Source organism: Papaver somniferum, chromosome 7 (genome assembly GCF_003573695.1).
Source record: "Papaver somniferum cultivar HN1 chromosome 7, ASM357369v1, whole genome shotgun sequence".
Classification (NCBI taxonomy): domain Eukaryota; kingdom Viridiplantae; phylum Streptophyta; class Magnoliopsida; order Ranunculales; family Papaveraceae; genus Papaver; species Papaver somniferum.
The window spans coordinates 204891406-204913508 of record NC_039364.1 but is presented as its reverse complement, the minus strand read 5'-3'; the positions used below and the strand labels follow the sequence as shown (position 1 = coordinate 204913508).

Here is a 22103-nt window from a genome sequence, read left to right as displayed (position 1 = left end):
AGGATATTGCCTTTAGATTGTTGAGAAAATTACTAATAAAGTAACTGAGAAGAAGATACTTAGCACAAAATAATGTTGCTGATGTTGCTGCACAGAGAATGTAGAGGCACGTAGACTACGCTGTCCTAAAGGCAATATCGCCTGCCACTCCTCTGAGATGCTACAGCAGTTGGCGAGTCACCTCCAGGATACAACTACAGTTAGTACCCCTCAATGTAGCATACAATGAGGGTACCCTTAGAGCTTGGCCGAACTTAAAACAGTAGAAGAGATGTTTATAGAAAAACTGAGGGAGAGTAGAAGAGATATTTCTCTGTGGTATGTCTTATGAGATTACAACTACTCTCTTATATAGTGTTTGTGTAGTTACAAACAAGAAAGAAAACCCATGCGTATGACAGGAAAAACTGGTTATGTTGGGTTAAAGATAGTGCAAGAAAAGTTGTTTTGACAGGCATGGAGCAGTGTGTTGCTGCCAAGCCAAATACGTACATACAAGAGAGCCAGGACAAAACACGTACAGACAAAGAAGCCAAGACAAGCACGTTCAGACAAAGAAGTCAGGAGAAAACTCGTGCAGACAAAAAAGCCAAGACAAGCACGTTCAGACAAAGAAAAGATTCTTCTACTTGTGTGGAAAACACGTACCAAAAAATTTCAGCAAAAAGATAGGATCTAATGAACCCACACCCACACCCACACCCGAACCCGAACCCGAGCCCGAGCCCGAGCCCGACCGACCGGACGGACGGCGGCGGCGTGCGTGCTTCTGTGCGAAGCACCGCGCGTACGGGAAAGGCAACCTTGCCCTAGTCTAAGCCTCCCCCCCAAGCACAAAAGTCTAATGACCCAAGGGCCATGCCCTTATAGCCAATTCTATGGTATTTATGTCTAAAACTCTTTAGATTTTAGTCAATGTGGGACTATTGTTTTATCTATTCAAAAGAAAAAACAACTAATGGGCAATAGGTCTAGGGATCAAAACACAGTCCATGGAAAAATTGGTAATTTTAAATCGTTTTTTCTAACACTATTAATACAAACCCTTAAATCCAGAGATAAATTTATAGTGGTTTTAATGTAAATACCTGTAAAAGCAATAAAATCAGGTTTCTCAGCTTCAATCATTCTCTTGACAAACAAAGTGGTATTAAGATCTGAACAATACTCAAACTCAGATGCCATTACATCTTTACATCTAGTCATTTTCCCATTTGCATAATGCATATCTGCAATCTAAAGAAACCCACAACGGAAAACCAAAAAAGAATTAGAACCCAGACCTTAAAAATCAGTATTAAGAAGAATGAAGAGTGAAAGGAAGTAAATTTTTGAACTTTTTTACTTACCTGAAGGATTTTGAAAGTGCAATCATAGTTAAATCTTAAAGGAAGATTTGGATTTCTTTTTATTCTGATCTGTTCATTTCCTATAGTTAATTTATGGAAAATTAGAGTGTGAAAAAGATAAAGGATAGTTGGGATGAAGAATAGGTAGAACACGAGGAAATTTAATGAATTTTCTTGGGTACTCGCCATTTTTACATTTTCCACTGTACAAATCTCACTGGTTTTTTGCTTATTAAACTCTGTAGTACTTTCTATGCTCCAGTTATTTATATTGGCACCCATTGTTTTACTTCAGGCAGCTAACGTGTCGACAAACAATAAAAAGAAAACACAATTTATCATTCACACCGTTCACAGAGAGTATCAAGAGAATTAATATACAAATTACACACATAATCAAGAGGACGAGACAGGTACAACCAATTGTCAATCTGTCTTTTCAATTTCATCACCATCATCATTTTCATCTGAAGAGTGTTGAAGATGATCGAAGAAACCATCAAGATGCCAAGAACATTTCTCGTTCCATTCACCTTTCTTTGCAGTAAGTCTCCATTTCTGATCAGATACCATTTCTGGAGATAAACCCCATCTTTCAAATTCTTCGTCAGTATGATGAACTGCTAAACTATATTCACCACCTGACCCTAACTCCATAATCACAACTTCACCGTTTTCGAAATTGTTTATATACTCAAATTGCTCAACTGTGCATCCAAACCATTTCATCAAGTAAACTCTAGCTGCGCATTTGTGCGTTACTATCACTAAGTTTATCTCATCGTCATCTGATTCATGCTGTTGTAGTCTGTTGTTGTGTATACCTCTCCACAATGACTCAAGAAAATCTGCCTAACAAGAAGTCAGTCCATATATATATATCAACCATAACTTGTATGCACTTAACGAGTTTACCATTTTATTAGAGAGATATATATTTTTTATATAGACGGAGAGCAAATAAAACAAAAAAAAAAGAGATTACGTACTTGCAACACGATCATAAACATCAGCAGCAGATTCTCCCTCAGGAAAGCGAAAGAAGAATCTACCATATTTGAGTCTAGTTTCTTGAATAATTCTCATTTCTTTTTCGACTTGAAAATTCCCCCAATCTTGTTCTTGTTGGAGTCTTGCAACAATAGAAGAAACGTCAGATGTATCAAACAATAAATATAAAGAACCTTATCAAACAACTCTATCACGAACAAATTGATGAGGGCAGAATCACAGGTTCAACAAGCTGTCTTTAACAAATTAGTTCCCGGGTATACTCAAAAGTAATGCTAAACCCCAACGTGCGAAGATGTGTCCAGGATAAGACTGCCCTATATAACTTGTCTTAGCACAATACAAGTTACCCACTCTTAAACTCAGCAACGGGGATGGAAGTAAAACGCCGCACGAAAATAAAAGCAAGAAGATGAAGAAAAGTAGACCTAGAGATGGTCGCTGCTTGTGTGTTTTGAAAAGAGATTTTCGAGTTGTATTTATAGGAAAATTAACTTGCAAATCAAGTTAGGTTTAGGTTTTTTTCTTATAAAACGAGTTTTGTTTCTTGTAAAACAATTAAACACAAAAAGAGAATTTTTTCCATAAATAAAACTCTTAAATAAATTATTTATCAAGTTAAAAACTTGCAAAAAATAATTTCAAGTAGACACGGACTTGGTGCTTGGTACACGCGCATGGGCATGGGTCGAAACATGTATTTTTCAAGTAGACACGGACTTGGTGCTTGGTACACGCGCATGGGCATGGGTCGAAACATGTATTTTTCGCTTCACCCGCTCCACCCACATTGTTTTACAACATATCCATGAGAACATGGTAATATAGCGGAGCACCTCTTTAGTATTCCACAATGTGGGACTAAAGGTTCCATTTCATTCACTCAAAAATGAGTGAGTATCCTTAGACCCTAAGGTCATGAGATCAAACCACACCAAGACCAAAAAATCATTTATTAAATAACTCATTTTCTCCAACAATCCCCCACATGAATGAAATCTCGGTAAAAAACGAAAAATCAGAGTACGGAAAATACCATTTAGGCAAAGGTGTCCACGAGGTTTTGAACCTTGCTTAGAGAGAAGCTACCGGAACTACTAGCTAGACAGTGAACTATGTCTTGAACTGCTAGTGTTTAGTGTAATTCTAATAACATCCATGCATGATATCCTCCAAGTGTTGCTAAGTTTGTGCCGTTTTGTCCATTTTGGCCCTGGACATATCCTGTTTCTCAAAATGCTTTAGAGAATCGGCTCCATTCTCATTGGAAGCGACCCACTTCCTCATTCAGATAAGTGAGATCCATCAAGAGTGTTTACTGCTACACCCCACTTCAATCTTAAATTGAAACTATAAAACTCATTAAGACTTAGTTAAAAGTCATCCTCCACATGCAGTCACACTATCACATCAACACCATAGGGAAGGGAAAGAGAATGAAATTCTCTGATAGTGTTTACCTTTACCCACCATAAATTAGTCGTCTCATTCGGAACCTTGTTATTGGAATCTCCAGTCAGCAAGGTTGAGTATCCTTCATGGCAAGTTTAATTATTCGAGCCTAAGCCCCATCCCCTTCGATGCTTTACTAACTATCTCCTTGGGAAAACCTTTCGTCAAAGGGTTCGCGATATTCTCCTTGGACCTTGTCATATCTATGGAAATAACGCCAGTGGAGATTAGTAATTTCAAAGAATCATGTCTTCTACGCATATGTATAGACTTTCCATTGTGGAAGCTATTCTTAGCTCTACCTATTGCAGATTTGCTGCCACAATGTATAGATATATCTGGCACAGGCCTATGCCAGAGAGGAATATCTTCTAAAAAGTTTCTTAGCCATTCGGCCCCCTCTCCTGCTTTATCTAATGCAATAAACTCCGACTCCATAGTTGAGCGATCTATACATGTCTGTTTGGAACTCTTCCAAGATACAGACGCACCTGCTAGAGTGAATACATATCCACTCGTAGACTTAGACTCCTCTGAGTCTTCTATCCAGTTCGCATCGCAAAATCCCTCAAGGACGGCCGGATACCCTTCATAATTCAAACAAAAGGTCATTGTGTACATCAAGTACTTTAGCACTCTATTAAGTGCATCCCAATGTTTCTGCCCTGGATTACAAGTATACCTGCTTAACCTACTCACAGCATAAGCAATGTCTGGTCTCGTACAATTCATCAAATACATCAGACTTCCTATGACTCTCGAGTATTCAAGTTGGTTAACACCTACACCCTTATTCTTCATGAGTTTGCAAGAAGAATCATATGGAGTGCAAACAGGTTTACAGTCAAACTGATTATATTTCTTAAGTATGGATTCAACATAATGAGACTGACTCAGACTATAGCCAGTAGAATTTTTTCTAATCTTCATCCCTAATATGACATCAGCAGGGCCTAAGTCTTTCATGTCAAAGTTCTCATTCAACATTTTCTTAGTGGTATTAATAACATCCATGTTTGTACCTAGTATAAGCATATCATCAACATACAAGCATACAACCACACAGGCATCCTTGACAAGTTTAGTATAAACACACTTATCAGATTCATTAATTCTAAAACCAATAGAAATCATCACATGATCAAACTTCTCATGCCACTGTTTAGGTTCTTGTTTCAATCCATACAAAGATTTCTTCAGTTTACAAACCTTCTTCTCACAACCTTTAACTACAAAGCCTTCGGGTTGTTCCATATAAATTTCTTCATCTAATTCACCATTCAAAAACGCTGTCTTTACATCCATTTGATGTATCTGTAGGTTATGGACAGAAGCTATAGCAATTAACATCCTAATGGAGCTAATTCTACTTACTGGTGAATATGTATCAATGAAGTCTATACCTTCTATCTGTTTATAGCCTTTCGCTACCAACCTAGCCTTGTATTTTTCAATAGTTCCATTTATATTACGTTTTCTCTTGAAAGTCCATTTACAACCTATGGCCTTAGACCCTGGAGGTAAATCTACAAGTTCAAAAGTACCGTTTTCTCGAAAGGAATCCATTTCACTAATTGAAGCTTCTTTCCACCACGGAGCTTCAGGACAAGTCATGGCTTCTTTATAAGTCTGAGGATTAGACTCGGCTAGGTATGTAATGCAACCAGGATAGGTTTTCTTAGTTTTAACCCTTTTACCTCTTCTAGGTTCTATTTCTGGTTCATCTTCCTCTCAAGGTAATGACTGTATGGATGATGGAAATTCTAGGGGATCATCTAAACATCTCTTTCAAGAATCACGTTTCATAGGAAAAACATTCTCAAAGAACTCAGCATCCCTAGACTCCATGATAGTATTCAACCCTATGTCAGAAATTTCAGAACTCACAACCATAGCCTATGAGCACTAGAATGCTCAGGATACCCTATAAAAACACAATCAACGGTTTTGGGTCCTATCTTATTTGTCTTAGTAGGAGGGATGGCCACCTTTGCCAGGCACCCCAACACTTTGAAGTAATCATAAGATGGTTGTTTACCTTTCCATAACTCATATGGAGTTTTATCTGATCCTTTAAAGGGTACTCTGTTCAGGTTGTAATTGGCTGAGAGGATAGCCTCCCCCCACAAATTCGAAGGTAATCTTGAACTAATAAACATGGAATTCATCATATCCTTAAGGGTACGGTTCTTACGTTTAGCTACACCATTGGATTGAGGTGAATAAGGGGCTGCAGTTTCATGTATTATGCCATGTTCTTCACAGAAATCTCCAATAGGAATTAGATACTCACCACCACGGTCAGACCTAAAAGTTTTAATGGTAGCATTCAATTGGTTTTCAACTTCATGTTTATATATCTTAAAGGCTTCTAAGGCATCGTCCTTCCCTCTAAGCAAATAAACATGACAATACCTCGTACAATCATCTATAAAAGTGAAAAACCATTTCTTACCACCTCTAGTTTGAACTGACTTCATGTCAACTATGTCTGAATGAATCAATTCTAAGGGTTTAGTGTTTCTCTGGACATTCTTCCTGAATGATTTCTTAGCTTGCTTAGATTCTACGCAAATCTCACACTTATGACTTTTATCAAAAGTGAATTTGGGTATGCAGCCTAAGCTAGCCAGTTTATGCATTGATTTGTAATTTACATGACCAAGTCTACCATGCCAAACATTCGATTACACACACATCTAAGCAGAAGAATCGTTCAATTTCACTTCAGGACAGGTTACATTAAGTTTGTAAAGACCCCCAGTCTTATAACCCTTACCCACATAATCATTTCCCTTAGTTACTATAAGTTTTCCAGACTCAATTGAAACTTTAAAACCCTTATCATCTAAAACAGAACAAGAAACAAGATTTTTGCAGATGTCTGGAACATGAAGAACTCCATTCAATGTGAGAGTATTTCCAGATGTGAGCTTCAGACCGACCTTTCCTTTTCCTGCAACCTCTGATGCAGATGAGTTACCCATATAGAGTTTCTCGCCTTCCCCTACCCTCTGGTAGGAGGTGAACATGTCTCTGTTCCCACAAACATGCTTGGTATCTCCAGAGTCTACCCACCAGTCCATCACATTGGTAACCAAATTAATTTCAGACACTACAGCAGAAAACTCATCCTTGTTCTTTTCAACCAAGTTAGCATTATCCTTCTAGTCCTTACGATGTCTACAGTGAACTGCCATATGGCCAGTAACTCCACACGCATAAAAAGCACCCTTAATTTTAGTAATGCTAGACTCTGGTTTCGAAGCATACCTTTCTTGGGAGGACCACACTTAGAGTTACGATTGTTACTCTCACCTTTTCCAGCTTTGGAAGATCTATGTTCAGTCATATGAGCTTTATTACTCATGTCCCTTGCAGAAGACACGTTCTTATTTTTTGAGCACAACAACTCTTCCACTTAAATCTTCTTCCCTAATTCAACCATGTTGATGTCGCCAGTTTCATGTCTTAGATTTTTGTTGTACTCAGACCAGGAACTTGGTAACTTCTCAATTACCGCAGATACTTGAAACGTCTCATCAATGACCATACCTTCAGCAATAATCTCATTAATAATCTGTTGAAATTCGAGGAATTTATCAACAACATGCTTATCATTCGTCATCTTGAAGTCCATAAACTTCGCCACCAGAAATTTCTTGCTCCCTGCAGTCTCCGCTTGATACTTTGCTTCTAACGCAGTCCACAAATCATAAGCACTGCAATTTTCTTTAGCATTGTAAAAATCATACATCGTATCTTCCAAACCATTCATGATATGATTTTTCGCCAGAAAATTACAGCGCTTGTTATACTCGATCACCTCCTCAGTTAAAGCTTCAGCATTCATCAATTCATCATGTGGAACAAGTACATAATCCAGTTCATGATGGCTTAGATAAAACAACATCTTGGATTGCCATCTCTTGAAATCCTTTCCATTAAACTTCTGTGGTCTTTCAACGTCGTTCTTTCCCATTGTTACAAGGAATAATAATATGTTAACATTGTTGGAGTCTTGCAACAATACAAGAAACGTCAGATGTATCAAACAATAAATATAAAGAACTGTATCAAACAACTCTACTACGAACAAATTGATGAGGGCAGAATCACAAGTTCAACAAGCTGTCCTTAACAAATTAGTTCGCGGGTATACTCTAAAGTAATGCTAAACCCCAACGTGCGAAGATGTGTCCAGGATAAGACTGACCGATATAACTTGCATTAACACAATACAAGTTACCCACTCTTAAACTCAGCAACGGGGATGGAAGTAAAACGCCGCACGAAAATAAAAGCAAGAGGATGAAGAAAAGTAGACCTAGAGATGGTCGCTGCTTGTGTGTTTTGAAAAGAGATTTTCGAGTTGTATTTATAGGAAAATTAACTCGCAAATCAAGTTAGGTTTAGGTTTTTTTCTTATAAAACGAGTTTTGTTTCTTGTAAAACAATTAAACACAAAAAAGGAATTTTTTCCATAAATAAAACTCTTAAATAAATTATTTATCAAGTTAAAAACTTGCAAAAAATAATTTCAAGTAGACACGGACTTGGTGCTTGGTACACGCGCATGGGCATGGGTCGAAACATGTATTTTTCAAGTAGACACGGACTTGGTGCTTGATACACGCGCATGGGCATGGGTCGAAACATGTTTTTTTCGCCCCACCCGCTCCACCCACATTGTTTTATAACATATCCATGAGAACATGGTAATATAGTGGAGCACCTCTTTAGTTTTTCACAATTTGGGACTAAAGGTTCCATTTCATTCACTCAAAAATGAGTGAGTATCCTTAGACCCTTAGGTCATGAGACAAACCACACCAAGACCAAAAAATCATTTATTAAATAACTCATTTTCTCCAACAATCCCCCACATGAATGAAATCTCGGAAAAAACGAAAAATCAGAGTACGGAAAATACCATTTAGGCAAAGGTGTCCATGAGGTCTTAAACCTTGCTTAGAGAAAAATTACCGAAACTACTATCTAGACAGTGAACTATGTATTGAACTGTTAGCGTTTGGTGTAATTCTAATAACATCCATGCATGATATCCTCCAAGTGTTGCTAAGTTTGTGTCGTTTTGTCCATTTTGGCCCTGGACATATCCTGTTTCTCAAAATGCTTTAGAGAATCGGCTCCATTCTCATTGGAAGCAACCCACTTCCTCATTCAGATAGGTGAGTTCCATCAAGAGTGTTTACTGCTGCACCCCACTTCAATCTTAAATTGAAACTATAGAACTCATTAAGACTTAGTTAAAAGTCATCCTCCACATGCAGTCACACTATCACATCAACACCATAGGGAAGGGACAGAGAATGAAATTCTCTGATAGTGTTTACCTTTACCCACCATAAATTAGTTGTCTCATTCGAAACCTTGTTATTGGAATCTCCAGTCAGCAAGGTTGAGTATCCTTCATGCCAAGTTTAATTATTTGAGCCTAAGCCCCATCCTCTTCGATGCTTTACTAACTATCTCCTTGGGCAAACCTTTCGTCAAAGGGTCCGTGATATTCTCCTTGGACCTTGTCCAATCTTTGGAAATAACGCCTGTGGAGATTAGTAATTTCAAAGAATCATGTGTTCTACGCATATGTATAGATTTCCCATTGTAGAAGCTATTCTTAGCTCTACCTATTGCAGATTTGCTGTCATAATATATAGATATAGCTAGGGCTGAACATGGTTTCGGTTTTCCGCTGGAACCGGACCAAACCAGACCAATTAGGAAGAAATCAAACCGAACCATTTACTAATGGATTGGTTATGGTGTAGAAAGTGGAAAACCGATAGTGTTGGTTTTGGTTTGGTTTGACCTGTAAAACCGAACCAAAAACCATTGGAAAACCGATTAATTTTTAAACTTAGTTTCTACCTTGATTAACAAGTATTAGATTCTACCCATTGATTTAGAGGATAAATAGAAACCCTAAATCTAATATTTCAGTATGATATTCTCCCTCTTTCTCTTTCTCCTTCTCTCAGTCGCCTCCCTTCTCCACCCCTAACTACAGCAGTCACTGCTGCTACTCGACTTTCTTCTTCCCTTCTTCATTCTTTTTTGTTTATCACTAACTAAATTAAGATATATTATATATCTTCTTTTGATCTCTAGATTTAGAGTAAGCTTTAACTATTCTAGATATTCTTTTATTTATTTTTTTTGTGTGTAAATTTGTGTAAACCAATACTATCGGCAGCTACGATTTTTTTATCTGTAAATTTGTGTATCTTTTTTTTTGATTGAGTCGTTTGACATAACTATTGGTTAACCAAAAACCACTGGGACAAACCGAAACCGGCTGGAACCATTTAGAAACTGAACCAATGGTTAATGGATTGGTTTGGTTTAGATTTTTAGAAACCGATAGTATTGGTTTCGGTTTTTGGCTAGAAACCGAACCAAAACCGACCATGAACAGCCCTAGATATAGCTGTCACAGGCCTATGCCAGAGAGGAATATCTTCTAAAAAGTTTCTTAGCCATTCGGCCTCCTCTCCTGCTTTATCTAACGCAATAACTTCGGACTCCATAGTTGAGCGAGCTATACATGTCTGTTTGGAACTCTTCCAAGATACAGACGCACCTGCTAGAGTGAATACATATCCACTCGTAAACTTAGACTCCTGTGAGTCTGCTATCCAGTTCGCATCGCAAAATCCCTCAAGGATGGCCGGATACCCTTCGTAATTCAAACAAAAGGTCATTGTGTACTTCAAGTACTTTAGCACTCTATTAAGTGCATCCCAATGTTTCTGCCCTGGATTACAAGTATACCTGCTTAACCTACTCACAGCATAAGCAATGTCTGGTCTCGTACAATTCATCAAATACATCATACTTCCTATGACTCTCGAGTATTCAAGTTGGTTAACACCTACACCCTTATTCTTCATGAGTTTGCAAGAAGAATCATATGGAGTGCAAACAGGTTTACAGTCAAACTGATTATATTTCTTAAGTATGGATTCAACATAATGAGACTGACTCAGACTATAGCCATTAGAATTTTTTCTAATCTTCATCCCTAATATGACATCAGCGGGGCCTAAGTCTTTCATGTCAAAGTTCTCATTCAACATTTTCTTAGTGGTATTAATAACATCCATGTTTGTACCTAGTATAAGCATATCATCAACATACAAGCATACAACCACACAGGCATCCTTGACAAGTTTAGTATAAACACACTTATCAGATTCATTAATTCTAAAACCACTAGAAATCATCACATGATCAAACTTCTCATGCCACTGTGTAGGTGCTTGTTTGAATCCATACAAAGATTTCTTCAGTTTACAAACCTACTTCTCACAACCTTTAACTACAAAGCCTTCGGGTTGTTCCATATAAATTTCTTCATCTAATTCACCATTCAAAAACGCTGTCTTTACATCCATTTGATGTATCTGTAGGTTATGGACAGAAGCTATAGCAATTAACATCCTAATGGAGCAAATTCTACTTACCGGTGAATATGTATCAAAGAAGTCTATACATTCTATCTGTTTATAGCCTTTCGCTACCAACCTAGCCTTGTATTTTTCAATAGTTCCATTTATATTACGTTTTCTCTTGAAAATCCATTTATAACCTATGGCCTTAGACTCTGGAGGTAAATCTACAAGTTCAAAAGTACCGTTTTCTCGAACGGAATCCATTTCACTAATTGAAGCTTCTTTCCACCACGAAGCTTCAGGACAAGTCATGGCTTCTTTATAAGTCTGAGGATCAGACTCGGCTAGGTATGTAATGCAACCAGGATAGGTTTTCTTAGTTTTAACCCTTTTACCTCTTCTAGGTTCTATTTATGGTTCATCTTCCTCTAAAGGTAATGACTGTCTGGATGATGGAATTTCTAGGGGATCATTTAAACATCTCTTTCGAAAATCACGTTTCATAGGAAAAACATTCTCAAAGAACTCAGCATCCCTAGACTCCATGATAGTATTCAACTCTATGTCAGAAATTTCAGAACTCACAACCATAAACCTATGAGCACTAGAATGCTCAGGATACCCTATAAAAACACAATCAACGGTTTTGGGTCCTATCTTATTTGTCATAGGAGGAGGGATGTCCACCTTTTCCAGGCACCCCCACAGTTTGAAGTAATCATAAGATGGTTGTTTACCTTTCCATAACTCATATGGAGTTTTATCTGATCCTTTAAAGGGTACTCTGTTCAGGATGTAATTGTCTGAGAGGATAGCCTCCCCCCACAAATTTGAAGGTAATCCTGAACTAATCAACATGGAACTCATCATATCCTTAAGGGTACGATTCTTACGTTCATCTACACCATTGGATTGAGGTGAATAAGGGGCTTTAGTTTCATGTATTATGCCATGTTCTTCACAGAAATCTCCAATAGGAATTAGATACACACCACCATGGTCAGACCTAAAAGTTTTAATGGTAGCATTCAATTGGTTTTCAACTTCACATTTATATATCTTAAAGGCTTCTAAGGCATCGTCCTTCCCTTTAAGCAAATAAACCTGACAGTACCTCGTACAATCATCTATAAAAGTGACAAACCATTTCTTACCACCTCTAGTTTGAACTGACTTCATGTCAACTACGTCTGAATGAATCAATTCTAAGGGTTTATTGTTTCTCTGGACATTCTTCCTGAATGATTTCTTAGCATGCTTAGATTCTACGCAAATCTCATACTTATGACTTTTATCTAAAGTGAATTTGGGTATGCAGCCTACGCTAGTGCATTGATTTGTAATTTACATGACCAAGTCTACCATGCCAAACATTCGATGACACACACATGTAAGCAGAAGAATCATTCAATTTCACTTCACGACAGGTTATATTAAGTTTGTAAAGACCCCCAGTCTTATAAACCTTACCCATATAATCATTTCCCTTAGTTACTATAAGTTTTCCAGACTCAATTGAAACTTTAAAACCCTTATCATCTAAAACAGAACAAGAAACAAGATTTTTGCAGATGTCTGGAACATGAAGAACTCCATTCAATGTGAGAGTCTTGCCATATGTGAGCTTCAGACCGACCTTTCCTTTTCCTGCAACCTCTGATGCAGATGAGTTACCCATATAAAGTTTCTCGCCTTACCCTACCCTCTAGTAGGAGGTGAACAGGTCCCTGTTCCCACAAATATGCTTGGTAGCTCCAGATTCTACCCACCAGTCCATCACATTGGTCACCAAATTAACTTTAGACAATACAGCAGAAAACTCATCCTTGTTCTTTTCAACCAAGTTAGCATTATCCTTCTTGTCCTTACGATGTCTACAGTGAACTGCCATATGGCCAGTAACTCCACACGCATAACAAGCACCCTTAATTTTAGTAATGCTAGACTCTGGTTTTCGAAACATGCCTTTCTTGAGAGGACCACGCTTAGAGTTACGATTGTTACTCTCACCTTTTCCAGCTTTGGAAGATCCATGTTCAGTCATATGAGCTTTATTACTCATGTCCCTTGCAGAAGACACGTTCTTATCTTTGGAGCACAACAACTCTTCCACTTGAATCTTCTTCCCTAATTCAACCATGTTGATCTCGCCAGTTTCAAGTCTTAGCTTTTTCTTGTTCTCAGACCAGGAACTTGGTAACTTCTCAATTACCGCAGATACTTGAAACGTCTCATCAATGACCATACCTTCAGCAATAATCTCATTAATAATCTGTTGAAATTCGAGAAATTTATCAACAACAGGCTTATCATTCGTCATCTTGAAGTCCATAAACTTCGCCACCAGAAATTTCTTGCTCCCTGCAGTCTCCGATTGATACTTTGCTTCTAACGCAGTCCACAAATTATAAGCACTGAAATTTTCTTTATCATTGTAAAAATCATACATCGTATCTTCCAAACCATTCATGATATGATTTTTCGCCAGAAAATTACACCGCTTGTTATGCTCGATCACCTCCTCAGTTAAAGCTTCAGCATTCATCAATTCATCATGTGGAACAAGTACATAATCCAGTTCATGATGGCTTAGATAAAACAACATCTTGGATTGCCATCTCTTGAAATCCTTTCCTTTAAACTTTTGTGGTCTTTCAACGTCGTTCTTTCCCATTGTTAAAAGGAATAATAATGTGTTAAGATGGTTGGAGTCTTGCAACAATAGAAGAAACGTCAGATTATCAAACAATAAATATAAAGAACCGTATCAAACAGTTCTACCACGAACAAATTGATGAGGGCAGAATCACAGGTTCAACAAGTTGTCCTTAACACATTAGTTCGCGGGTATACTCTAAAGTAATGCTAAACCCCAACGTGCGAAGATGTGTCCAGGATAAGATTGCCTGATATAACTTGTATTAGAACAATACAAGTTACCCACTCTTAAACTCAGCAACGGGGATGGAAGTAAAACGCCGCACAAAAATAAAAGCAAGAAGATTAAGAAAAGTAGACCTAGAGATGGTCGCTGCCTGTGTGTTTTGAAAAGAGATTTTCGAGTTGTATTTATAGGAAAATTAACTTGCAAATCAAGTTAGGTTTAGGTTTTTTTCTTATAAAACGAGTTTTGTTTCTTGTAAAACAATTAAATACAAAAAAGGAATTTTTTCCACAAATAAAACTCTTAAATAAATTATTTATCAAGTTAAAAACTTGCAAAAAATAATTTCAAGTAGACACGGACTTGGTGCTTGGTACACGCGCATGGGCATGGGTCGAAACATGTATTTTTCAAGTAGACACGGACTTGGTGCTTGGTACACGCGCATGATCATGGGTCAAAACATTTATTTTTCAAGTAGACACGGACTTGGTGCTTGGTACACGCGCATGGGCATGGGTCTAAACATGTATTTTTCAAGTAGACACGGACTTGGTGCTTGGTACACGCGCATGGGCATGGGTCGAAACATGTATTTTTCAAGTAGACACGGAATTGGTGCTTGGTACACGCGCATGGGCATGGGTCGAAACATGTATTTTTCAAGTAGACACGGACTTGGTGCTTGGTACACGCGCATGGGCATGGGTCGAAACATGTATTTTTCTCCCCACCCGCTCCACCCACATTGTTTTACAACATATACATGAGAACATGGTAATATAGTGGAGCACCTCTTTATTTTTCCACAATGTGGGACTAAAGGTTCCATTTCATTCACTCAAGAATGAGTGAGTATCCTTAGACCCTTAGGTCATGAGATCAAACCACACCATGACCAAAAAATCATTTATTAAATAACTCATTTTCTCCAACAATCCCCCACAAGAATGAAATCTCGGTAAAAAACGAAAAATCAGAGTACGGAAAATACCATTTAGGCAAAGGTGTCCATGAGGTCTTGAACCTTGCTTAGAGAGAAGTTACCGGAACTACTAGCTAGACAGTGAACTATGTCTTGAACTGCTAGCGTTTGGTGTAATTCTAATAACATCCATGCATGATATCCTCCAAGTGTTGCTAAGTTTGTGCCGTTTTGTCCATTTTGGCCCTTGACATATCCCGTTTCTCAAAATGCTTTAGAGAATCGGCTCCATTCTCATTGGAAGCGACCCACTTCCTCATTCAGATAGGTGAGTTCCATCAAGAGTGTTTATTGCTACACGCCACTTCAATCTTAAGTTGAAACTATAGAACTCATTAAGACTTAGTTAAAAGTCATCCTCCACATGCAATCACACTATCACATCAACACCATAGGGAAGGGACAGAGAATGAAATTCTATGATAGTGTTTACCTTTACCCACCATAAATTAGTTGTCTCATTCGAAACCTTGTTATTGGAATCTCCAGTCAGCAAGGTTGAGTATCCTTCATGTCAAGTTTAATTATTTGAGCCTAAGCCCCATCCCCTTTGATGCTTTACTAATTATCTCCTTGGGAAAACCTTTCGTCAAAGGGTCCGCGATATTCTCCTTTGACCTTGTCCAATCTATGGAAATAACGCCTGTGGAGATTAGTAATTTCAAAGAGTCATGTCTTCTACGCATATGTATAGACTTTCCATTGTATAAGCTATTCTTAGATCTACCTATTGCAGATTTGCTGTCACAATGTATAGATATAGCTGGCACAGGCCTATGCCAGAGAGGAATATCTTCTAAAAAGTTTCTTAGCCATTCGGCCTCCTCTCCTGCTTTATCTAACGCAATAAAATCGGACTCCATAGTTGAGCGAGCTATACATGTCTGTTTGGAACTCTTCCAAGATACATACACACCTGCTAGAGTGAATACATATCCACTTGTAGACTTAGACTCCTCTAAGTCTGCTATCCAGTTCGCATCGCCAAATCCCTCAAGTACGGCCGAATACCCTTCGTAATTCAAACAAAAGGTCATTGTGTGCTTCAAGTACTTTAGCACTCTATTAAGTGCATCCCAATGTTTCTACCCTGGATTACAAGTATACCTGCTTAACCTACTCACATCATAAGCAATGTCTGGTCTCGTACAATTCATTAAATACATCAGACTTCCTATGACTCTCGAGTATTCAAGTTGGTTAACACCTACACCCTTATTCTTCATGAGTTTGCAAGAAGAATCATATGGAGTGCAAACAGGTTTACAATCAAACTGATTATATTTCTTAAGTATGGATTCAACATAATGAGACTGACTCAGACTATAACCATTAGAAGTTTTTCTAATCTTCATCCATAATATGATATCAGCGGAGCCTAAGTCTTTCATGTCAAAGTTCTCATTCAACATTTTCTTAGTGGTATTAATAACATCCATGTTTGTATTTAGTATAAGCATATCATCAACATACAAGCATACAACCACACAGGCATCCTTGTCAAGTTTATTATATACACACTTATCAGATTCATTAATTCTAAAACCACTAGAAATCATCACATGATCAAACTTCTCATGCCACTGTTTAGGTGCTTGTTTCAATCCATACAAAGATTCCTTCAGTTTACAAACCTTCTTCTCACAACCTTTAACTACAAAGCCTTCGGGTTGTTCCATATAAATTTCTTCATCTAATTCACCATTCAAAAACGCTGTCTTTACATCCATTTGATGTATCTGTAGGTTATGGACAGAAGCTATAGCAATTAACATCCTAATGGAGCTAATTCTACTTACTGGTGAATATGTATCAATGAAGTCTATACCTTCTATCTGTTTATAGCCTTTCGCTACCAACCTAGCCTTGTATTTTTCAATAGTTCCATTTATATTACGTTTTCTCTTGAAAGTCCATTTACAACCTATGGCCTTAGACCCTGGAGGTAAATCTACAAGTTCAAAAGTACCGTTTTCTCGAAAGGAATCCATTTCACTAATTGAAGCTTCTTTCCACCACGGAGCTTCAGGACAAGTCATGGCTTCTTTATAAGTCTGAGGATTAGACTCGGCTAGGTATGTAATGCAACCAGGATAGGTTTTCTTAGTTTTAACCCTTTTACCTCTTCTAGGTTCTATTTCTGGTTCATCTTCCTCTCAAGGTAATGACTGTATGGATGATGGAAATTCTAGGGGATCATCTAAACATCTCTTTCAAGAATCACGTTTCATAGGAAAAACATTCTCAAAGAACTCAGCATCCCTAGACTCCATGATAGTATTCAACCCTATGTCAGAAATTTCAGAACTCACAACCATAGCCTATGAGCACTAGAATGCTCAGGATACCCTATAAAAACACAATCAACGGTTTTGGGTCCTATCTTATTTGTCTTAGTAGGAGGGATGGCCACCTTTGCCAGGCACCCCAACACTTTGAAGTAATCATAAGATGGTTGTTTACCTTTCCATAACTCATATGGAGTTTTATCTGATCCTTTAAAGGGTACTCTGTTCAGGTTGTAATTGGCTGAGAGGATAGCCTCCCCCCACAAATTCGAAGGTAATCTTGAACTAATAAACATGGCATTCATCATATCCTTAAGGGTACGGTTCTTACGTTTAGCTACACCATTGGATTGAGGTGAATAAGGGGCTGCAGTTTCATGTATTATGCCATGTTCTTCACAGAAATCTCCAATAGGAATTAGATACTCACCACCACGGTCAGACCTAAAAGTTTTAATGGTAGCATTCAATTGGTTTTCAACTTCATGTTTATATATCTTAAAGGCTTCTAAGGCATCGTCCTTCCCTCTAAGCAAATAAACATGACAATACCTCGTACAATCATCTATAAAAGTGAAAAACCATTTCTTACCACCTCTAGTTTGAACTGACTTCATGTCAACTATGTCTGAATGAATCAATTCTAAGGGTTTAGTGTTTCTCTGGACATTCTTCCTGAATGATTTCTTAGCTTGCTTAGATTCTACGCAAATCTCACACTTATGACTTTTATCAAAAGTGAATTTGGGTATGCAGCCTAAGCTAGCCAGTTTATGCATTGATTTGTAATTTACATGACCAAGTCTACCATGCCAAACATTCGATTACACACACATCTAAGCAGAAGAATCGTTCAATTTCACTTCAGGACAGGTTACATTAAGTTTGTAAAGACCCCCAGTCTTATAACCCTTACCCACATAATCATTTCCCTTAGTTACTATAAGTTTTCCAGACTCAATTGAAACTTTAAAACCCTTATCATCTAAAACAGAACAAGAAACAAGATTTTTGCAGATGTCTGGAACATGAAGAACTCCATTCAATGTGAGAGTCCTTCCAGATGTGAGCTTCAGACCGACCTTTCCTTTTCCTGCAACCTCTGATGCAGATGAGTTACCCATATAGAGTTTCTCGCCTTCCCCTACCCTCTAGTAGGAGGTGAACAGGTCCCTGTTCCCACAAATATGCTTGGTAGCTCCAGAGTCTACCCACCAGTCCATCACATTGGTCACCAAATTAACTTTAGACAATACAGCAGAAAACTCATCCTTGTTCTTTTCAACCAAGTTAGCATTATCCTTCTTGTCCTTACGATGTCTACAGTGAACTGCCATATGGCCAGTAACTCCACACGCATAACAAGCACCATTAATTTTAGTAATGCTAGACTCTGGTTTTCGAAACATGCCTTTCTTGAGAGGACCACGCTTAGAGTTACGATTGTTACTCTCACCTTTTCCAGCTTTGGAAGATCTATGTTCAGTCATATGAGCTTTATTACTCATGTCCCTTGCAGAAGACACGTTCTTATCTTTGGAGCACAACAACTCTTCCACTTGAATCTTCTTCCCTAATTCAACCATGTTGATCTCGCCAGTTTCAAGTCTTAGCTTTTTCTTGTACTCAGACCAGGAACTTGGTAACTTCTCAATTACCGCAGATACTTGAAACGTCTCATCAATGACCATACCTTCAGCAAGAATCTCATTAATAATCTGTTGAAATTCGAGGAATTTATCAACAACAGGCTTATCATTCGTCATCTTGAAGTCCATAAACTTCGCCACCAGAAATTTCTTACTCCCTGCAGTCTCCGCTTGATACTTTGCTTCTAACGCAGTCCACAAATCATAAGCACTGAAATTTTCTTTAGCATTGTAAAAATCATACATCGAATCTTCCAAACCATTCATGATATGATTTTTCGCCAGAAAATTACACCGCTTGTTATGCTCGATCACCTCCTCAGTTAAAGCTTCAACATTCATCAATTCATCATGTGGAACAAGTACATAATCCAGTTCATGATGGCTTAGATAAAACAACATCTTGGATTGCCATCTCTTGAAATCCTTTCCATTAAACTTCTATGGTCTTTCAACGTCGTTCTTTCCCATTGTTACAAGGAATAATAATGTGTTAAGATTGTTGGAGTCTTGCAACAATAGAAGAAACGTCAGATATATCAAACAATAAATATAAAGAACCGTATCAAACAACTCTACCACAAACAAATTGATGAGGGCAGAATCACAGGTTCAACAAGCTGTCCTTAACACATTAGTTCGCGGGTATACTCTAAAGTAATGTTAAACCCCAACGTGCGAAGATGTGTCCAGGATAAGACTGCCCGATATAACTTGTATTAGCACAATACAAGTTACCCACTCTTAAACTCAGCAACGGGGATGAAAGTAAAACGCCGCACGAAAATAAAAGCAAGAAGATGAAAAAAAGTAGACCTAGAGATGGTTGCTGCTTGTGTGTTTTGAAAAGAGATTTTCGAGTTGTATTTATAGGAAAATTAACTCGCAAATCAAGTTAGATTTAGGTTTTTTCTTATAAAACGAGTTTTGTTTCTTGTAAAACAATTAAACACAAAAAATGAATTTTTTCCATAAATAAAACTCTTAAATAAATTATTTATCAAGTTAAAAACTTGCAAAAAATAATTTCAAGTAGACACGGACTTGGTGTTTGGTACACGCGCATGGGCATGGGTCGAAACATGTATTTTTCAAGTAGAAACGGACTTGGTGCTTGGTACACGCACATGAGAATGGGTCGAAACATGTATTTTTGAAGTAGACACGGACTTGTTGCTTGGTACACGCGCATGGGAATGGGTCGAAACATGTATTTTTCAAGTAGACACGGACTTGGTGGTCGGTACACGCGCATGGGCATGGGTCGAAACATGTATTTTTCAAGTAGACACGGACTTGGTGCTTGGTACACGCGCATGGGCATAGGTCGAAACATGTATTTTTCAAGTAGACACGGACTTGGTGCTTGGTACACGCGCATGGGCATGGGTCGAAACATGTATTTTTCAAGTAGACACGGACTTGGTGCTTGGTACACGCGCATGGGCATGGGTCGAAACATGTATTTTTCAAGTAAACACGGACTTGGTTCTTGGTACACGCGCATGGGAATGGGTCCAAACATGTATTTTTCAAGTAGACACGGACTTGGTGCTTGGTACACGCGCATAGGCATGGGTCGAAACATGTATTTTTCAAGTAGACACGGACTTGGTGCTTGGTACACGCGAAGGGACATGGTCGAAACATGTATTTTTCAAGTAGACACGGACTTGGTGCTTGGTACACGCGCATGGGCATGGGTCGAAACATGTATTTTTCAAGTAGACACGGATTTGGTGCTTGGTACACGCGCATGGGCATGGGTCGAAACATGTATTTTTCAAGTAGACACGGACTTGGTGCTTGGTACACGCGCATGGGCATGGGTCGAAACATGTATTTTTCAAGTAGACACGGACTTGGTGCTTGGTACACGCGCATGGGCATGGGTCGAAACATGTATTTTTCAAGTAGACACGGAGTTGGTGCTTGGTACACGCGCATGGGCATGGGTCGAAACATGTATTTTTCAAGTAGACACGGACTTGGTGCTTGGTACACGCGCATGGGCATGGGTCGAAACATGTATTTTTCAAGTAGACACGGACTTGGTGCTAGGTACACGCGCATGGGCATGGGTCGAAACATGTATTTTTCAAGTAGACACGGACTTGGTGCTTGGTACACGCGCATGGGCATGGGTCGAAACATGTATTTTTCAAGTAGACACGGACTTGGTGCTTGGCACACGCGCAAGAGTATGGGTCGTAACATGTATTTTTCAAGTAGACACGGAATTGGTGCTTGGCACACGCGCCTGGGCATGGGTCGAAACATGTATTTTTCAAATAGACACGGACTTGGTGTTTGGCACACGCGCATGGGCATGGGTCGAAACATGTATTTTTCAAGTAGACACGGACTTGGTGCTTGGCACACGCGCATGGGCATGGGTCGAAACATGTATTTTTCAAGTAGACACGGACTTGGTGCTTGGCACACGCGCATGGGCATGGGTCGAAACATGTATTTTTCAAGTAGACACAGACTTGGTGCTTGGCACACGCGCATGGGCATGGGTCGAAACATGTATTTTTCAAGTAGACACGGACTTGGTGCTTGGCACACGCGCATGGGCATGGGTCGAAACATGTATTTTTCAAGTAGACACGGACTTGGGGCTTGGCACACGCGCATGGGCATGGGTCGAAACATGTATTTTTCAAGTAGACACGGACTTGGTGCTTGGCACACGCGCATGGGCATGGGTCGAAACATGTATTTTTCAAGTAGACACGGACTTGGTGCTTGGCACACGCGCATGGGCATGGGTCGAAACATTTATTTTCCAAGTAGACACGGACTTGGTGCTTGGCACACGCTCATGTGCATGGGTCTAAACATGTATTTTTCAAGTAGACACAGACTTGGTGCTTGGCACACGCGCATGGGCATGGGTCGAAACATGTATTTTTCAAGTAGACACGGACTTGGTGCTTGGCACACGCGCATGGGCATGGGTCGAAACATGTATTTTTCAAGTAGACACGGACTTGGTGCTTGGCACACGCGCATGGGCATGGGTCGAAACATGTATTTTTCAAGTAGACACGGACTTGGTGCTTGG

General features: G+C 38.8%; 1 protein-coding gene across 1 annotated transcript in view; it reads right to left on the bottom strand.

Moving 5' to 3' along the window:
* Positions 1-1775: 1775 nt before the first annotated feature.
* The window catches only part of LOC113295839 (phosphoglycerate mutase-like protein AT74), a 31396-nt gene continuing 11068 nt past the window's right edge, over positions 1776-22103 (bottom strand). Inside the window, exons 3-4 of the mRNA XM_026544170.1 lie at positions 2339-2481; positions 1776-2197 (exon numbers count right to left, since the gene is read on the bottom strand). Of these exons, the coding sequence (XP_026399955.1) occupies positions 1776-2197; positions 2339-2481 (565 nt within the window). The remainder of the gene's footprint in view (positions 2198-2338; positions 2482-22103) is intronic.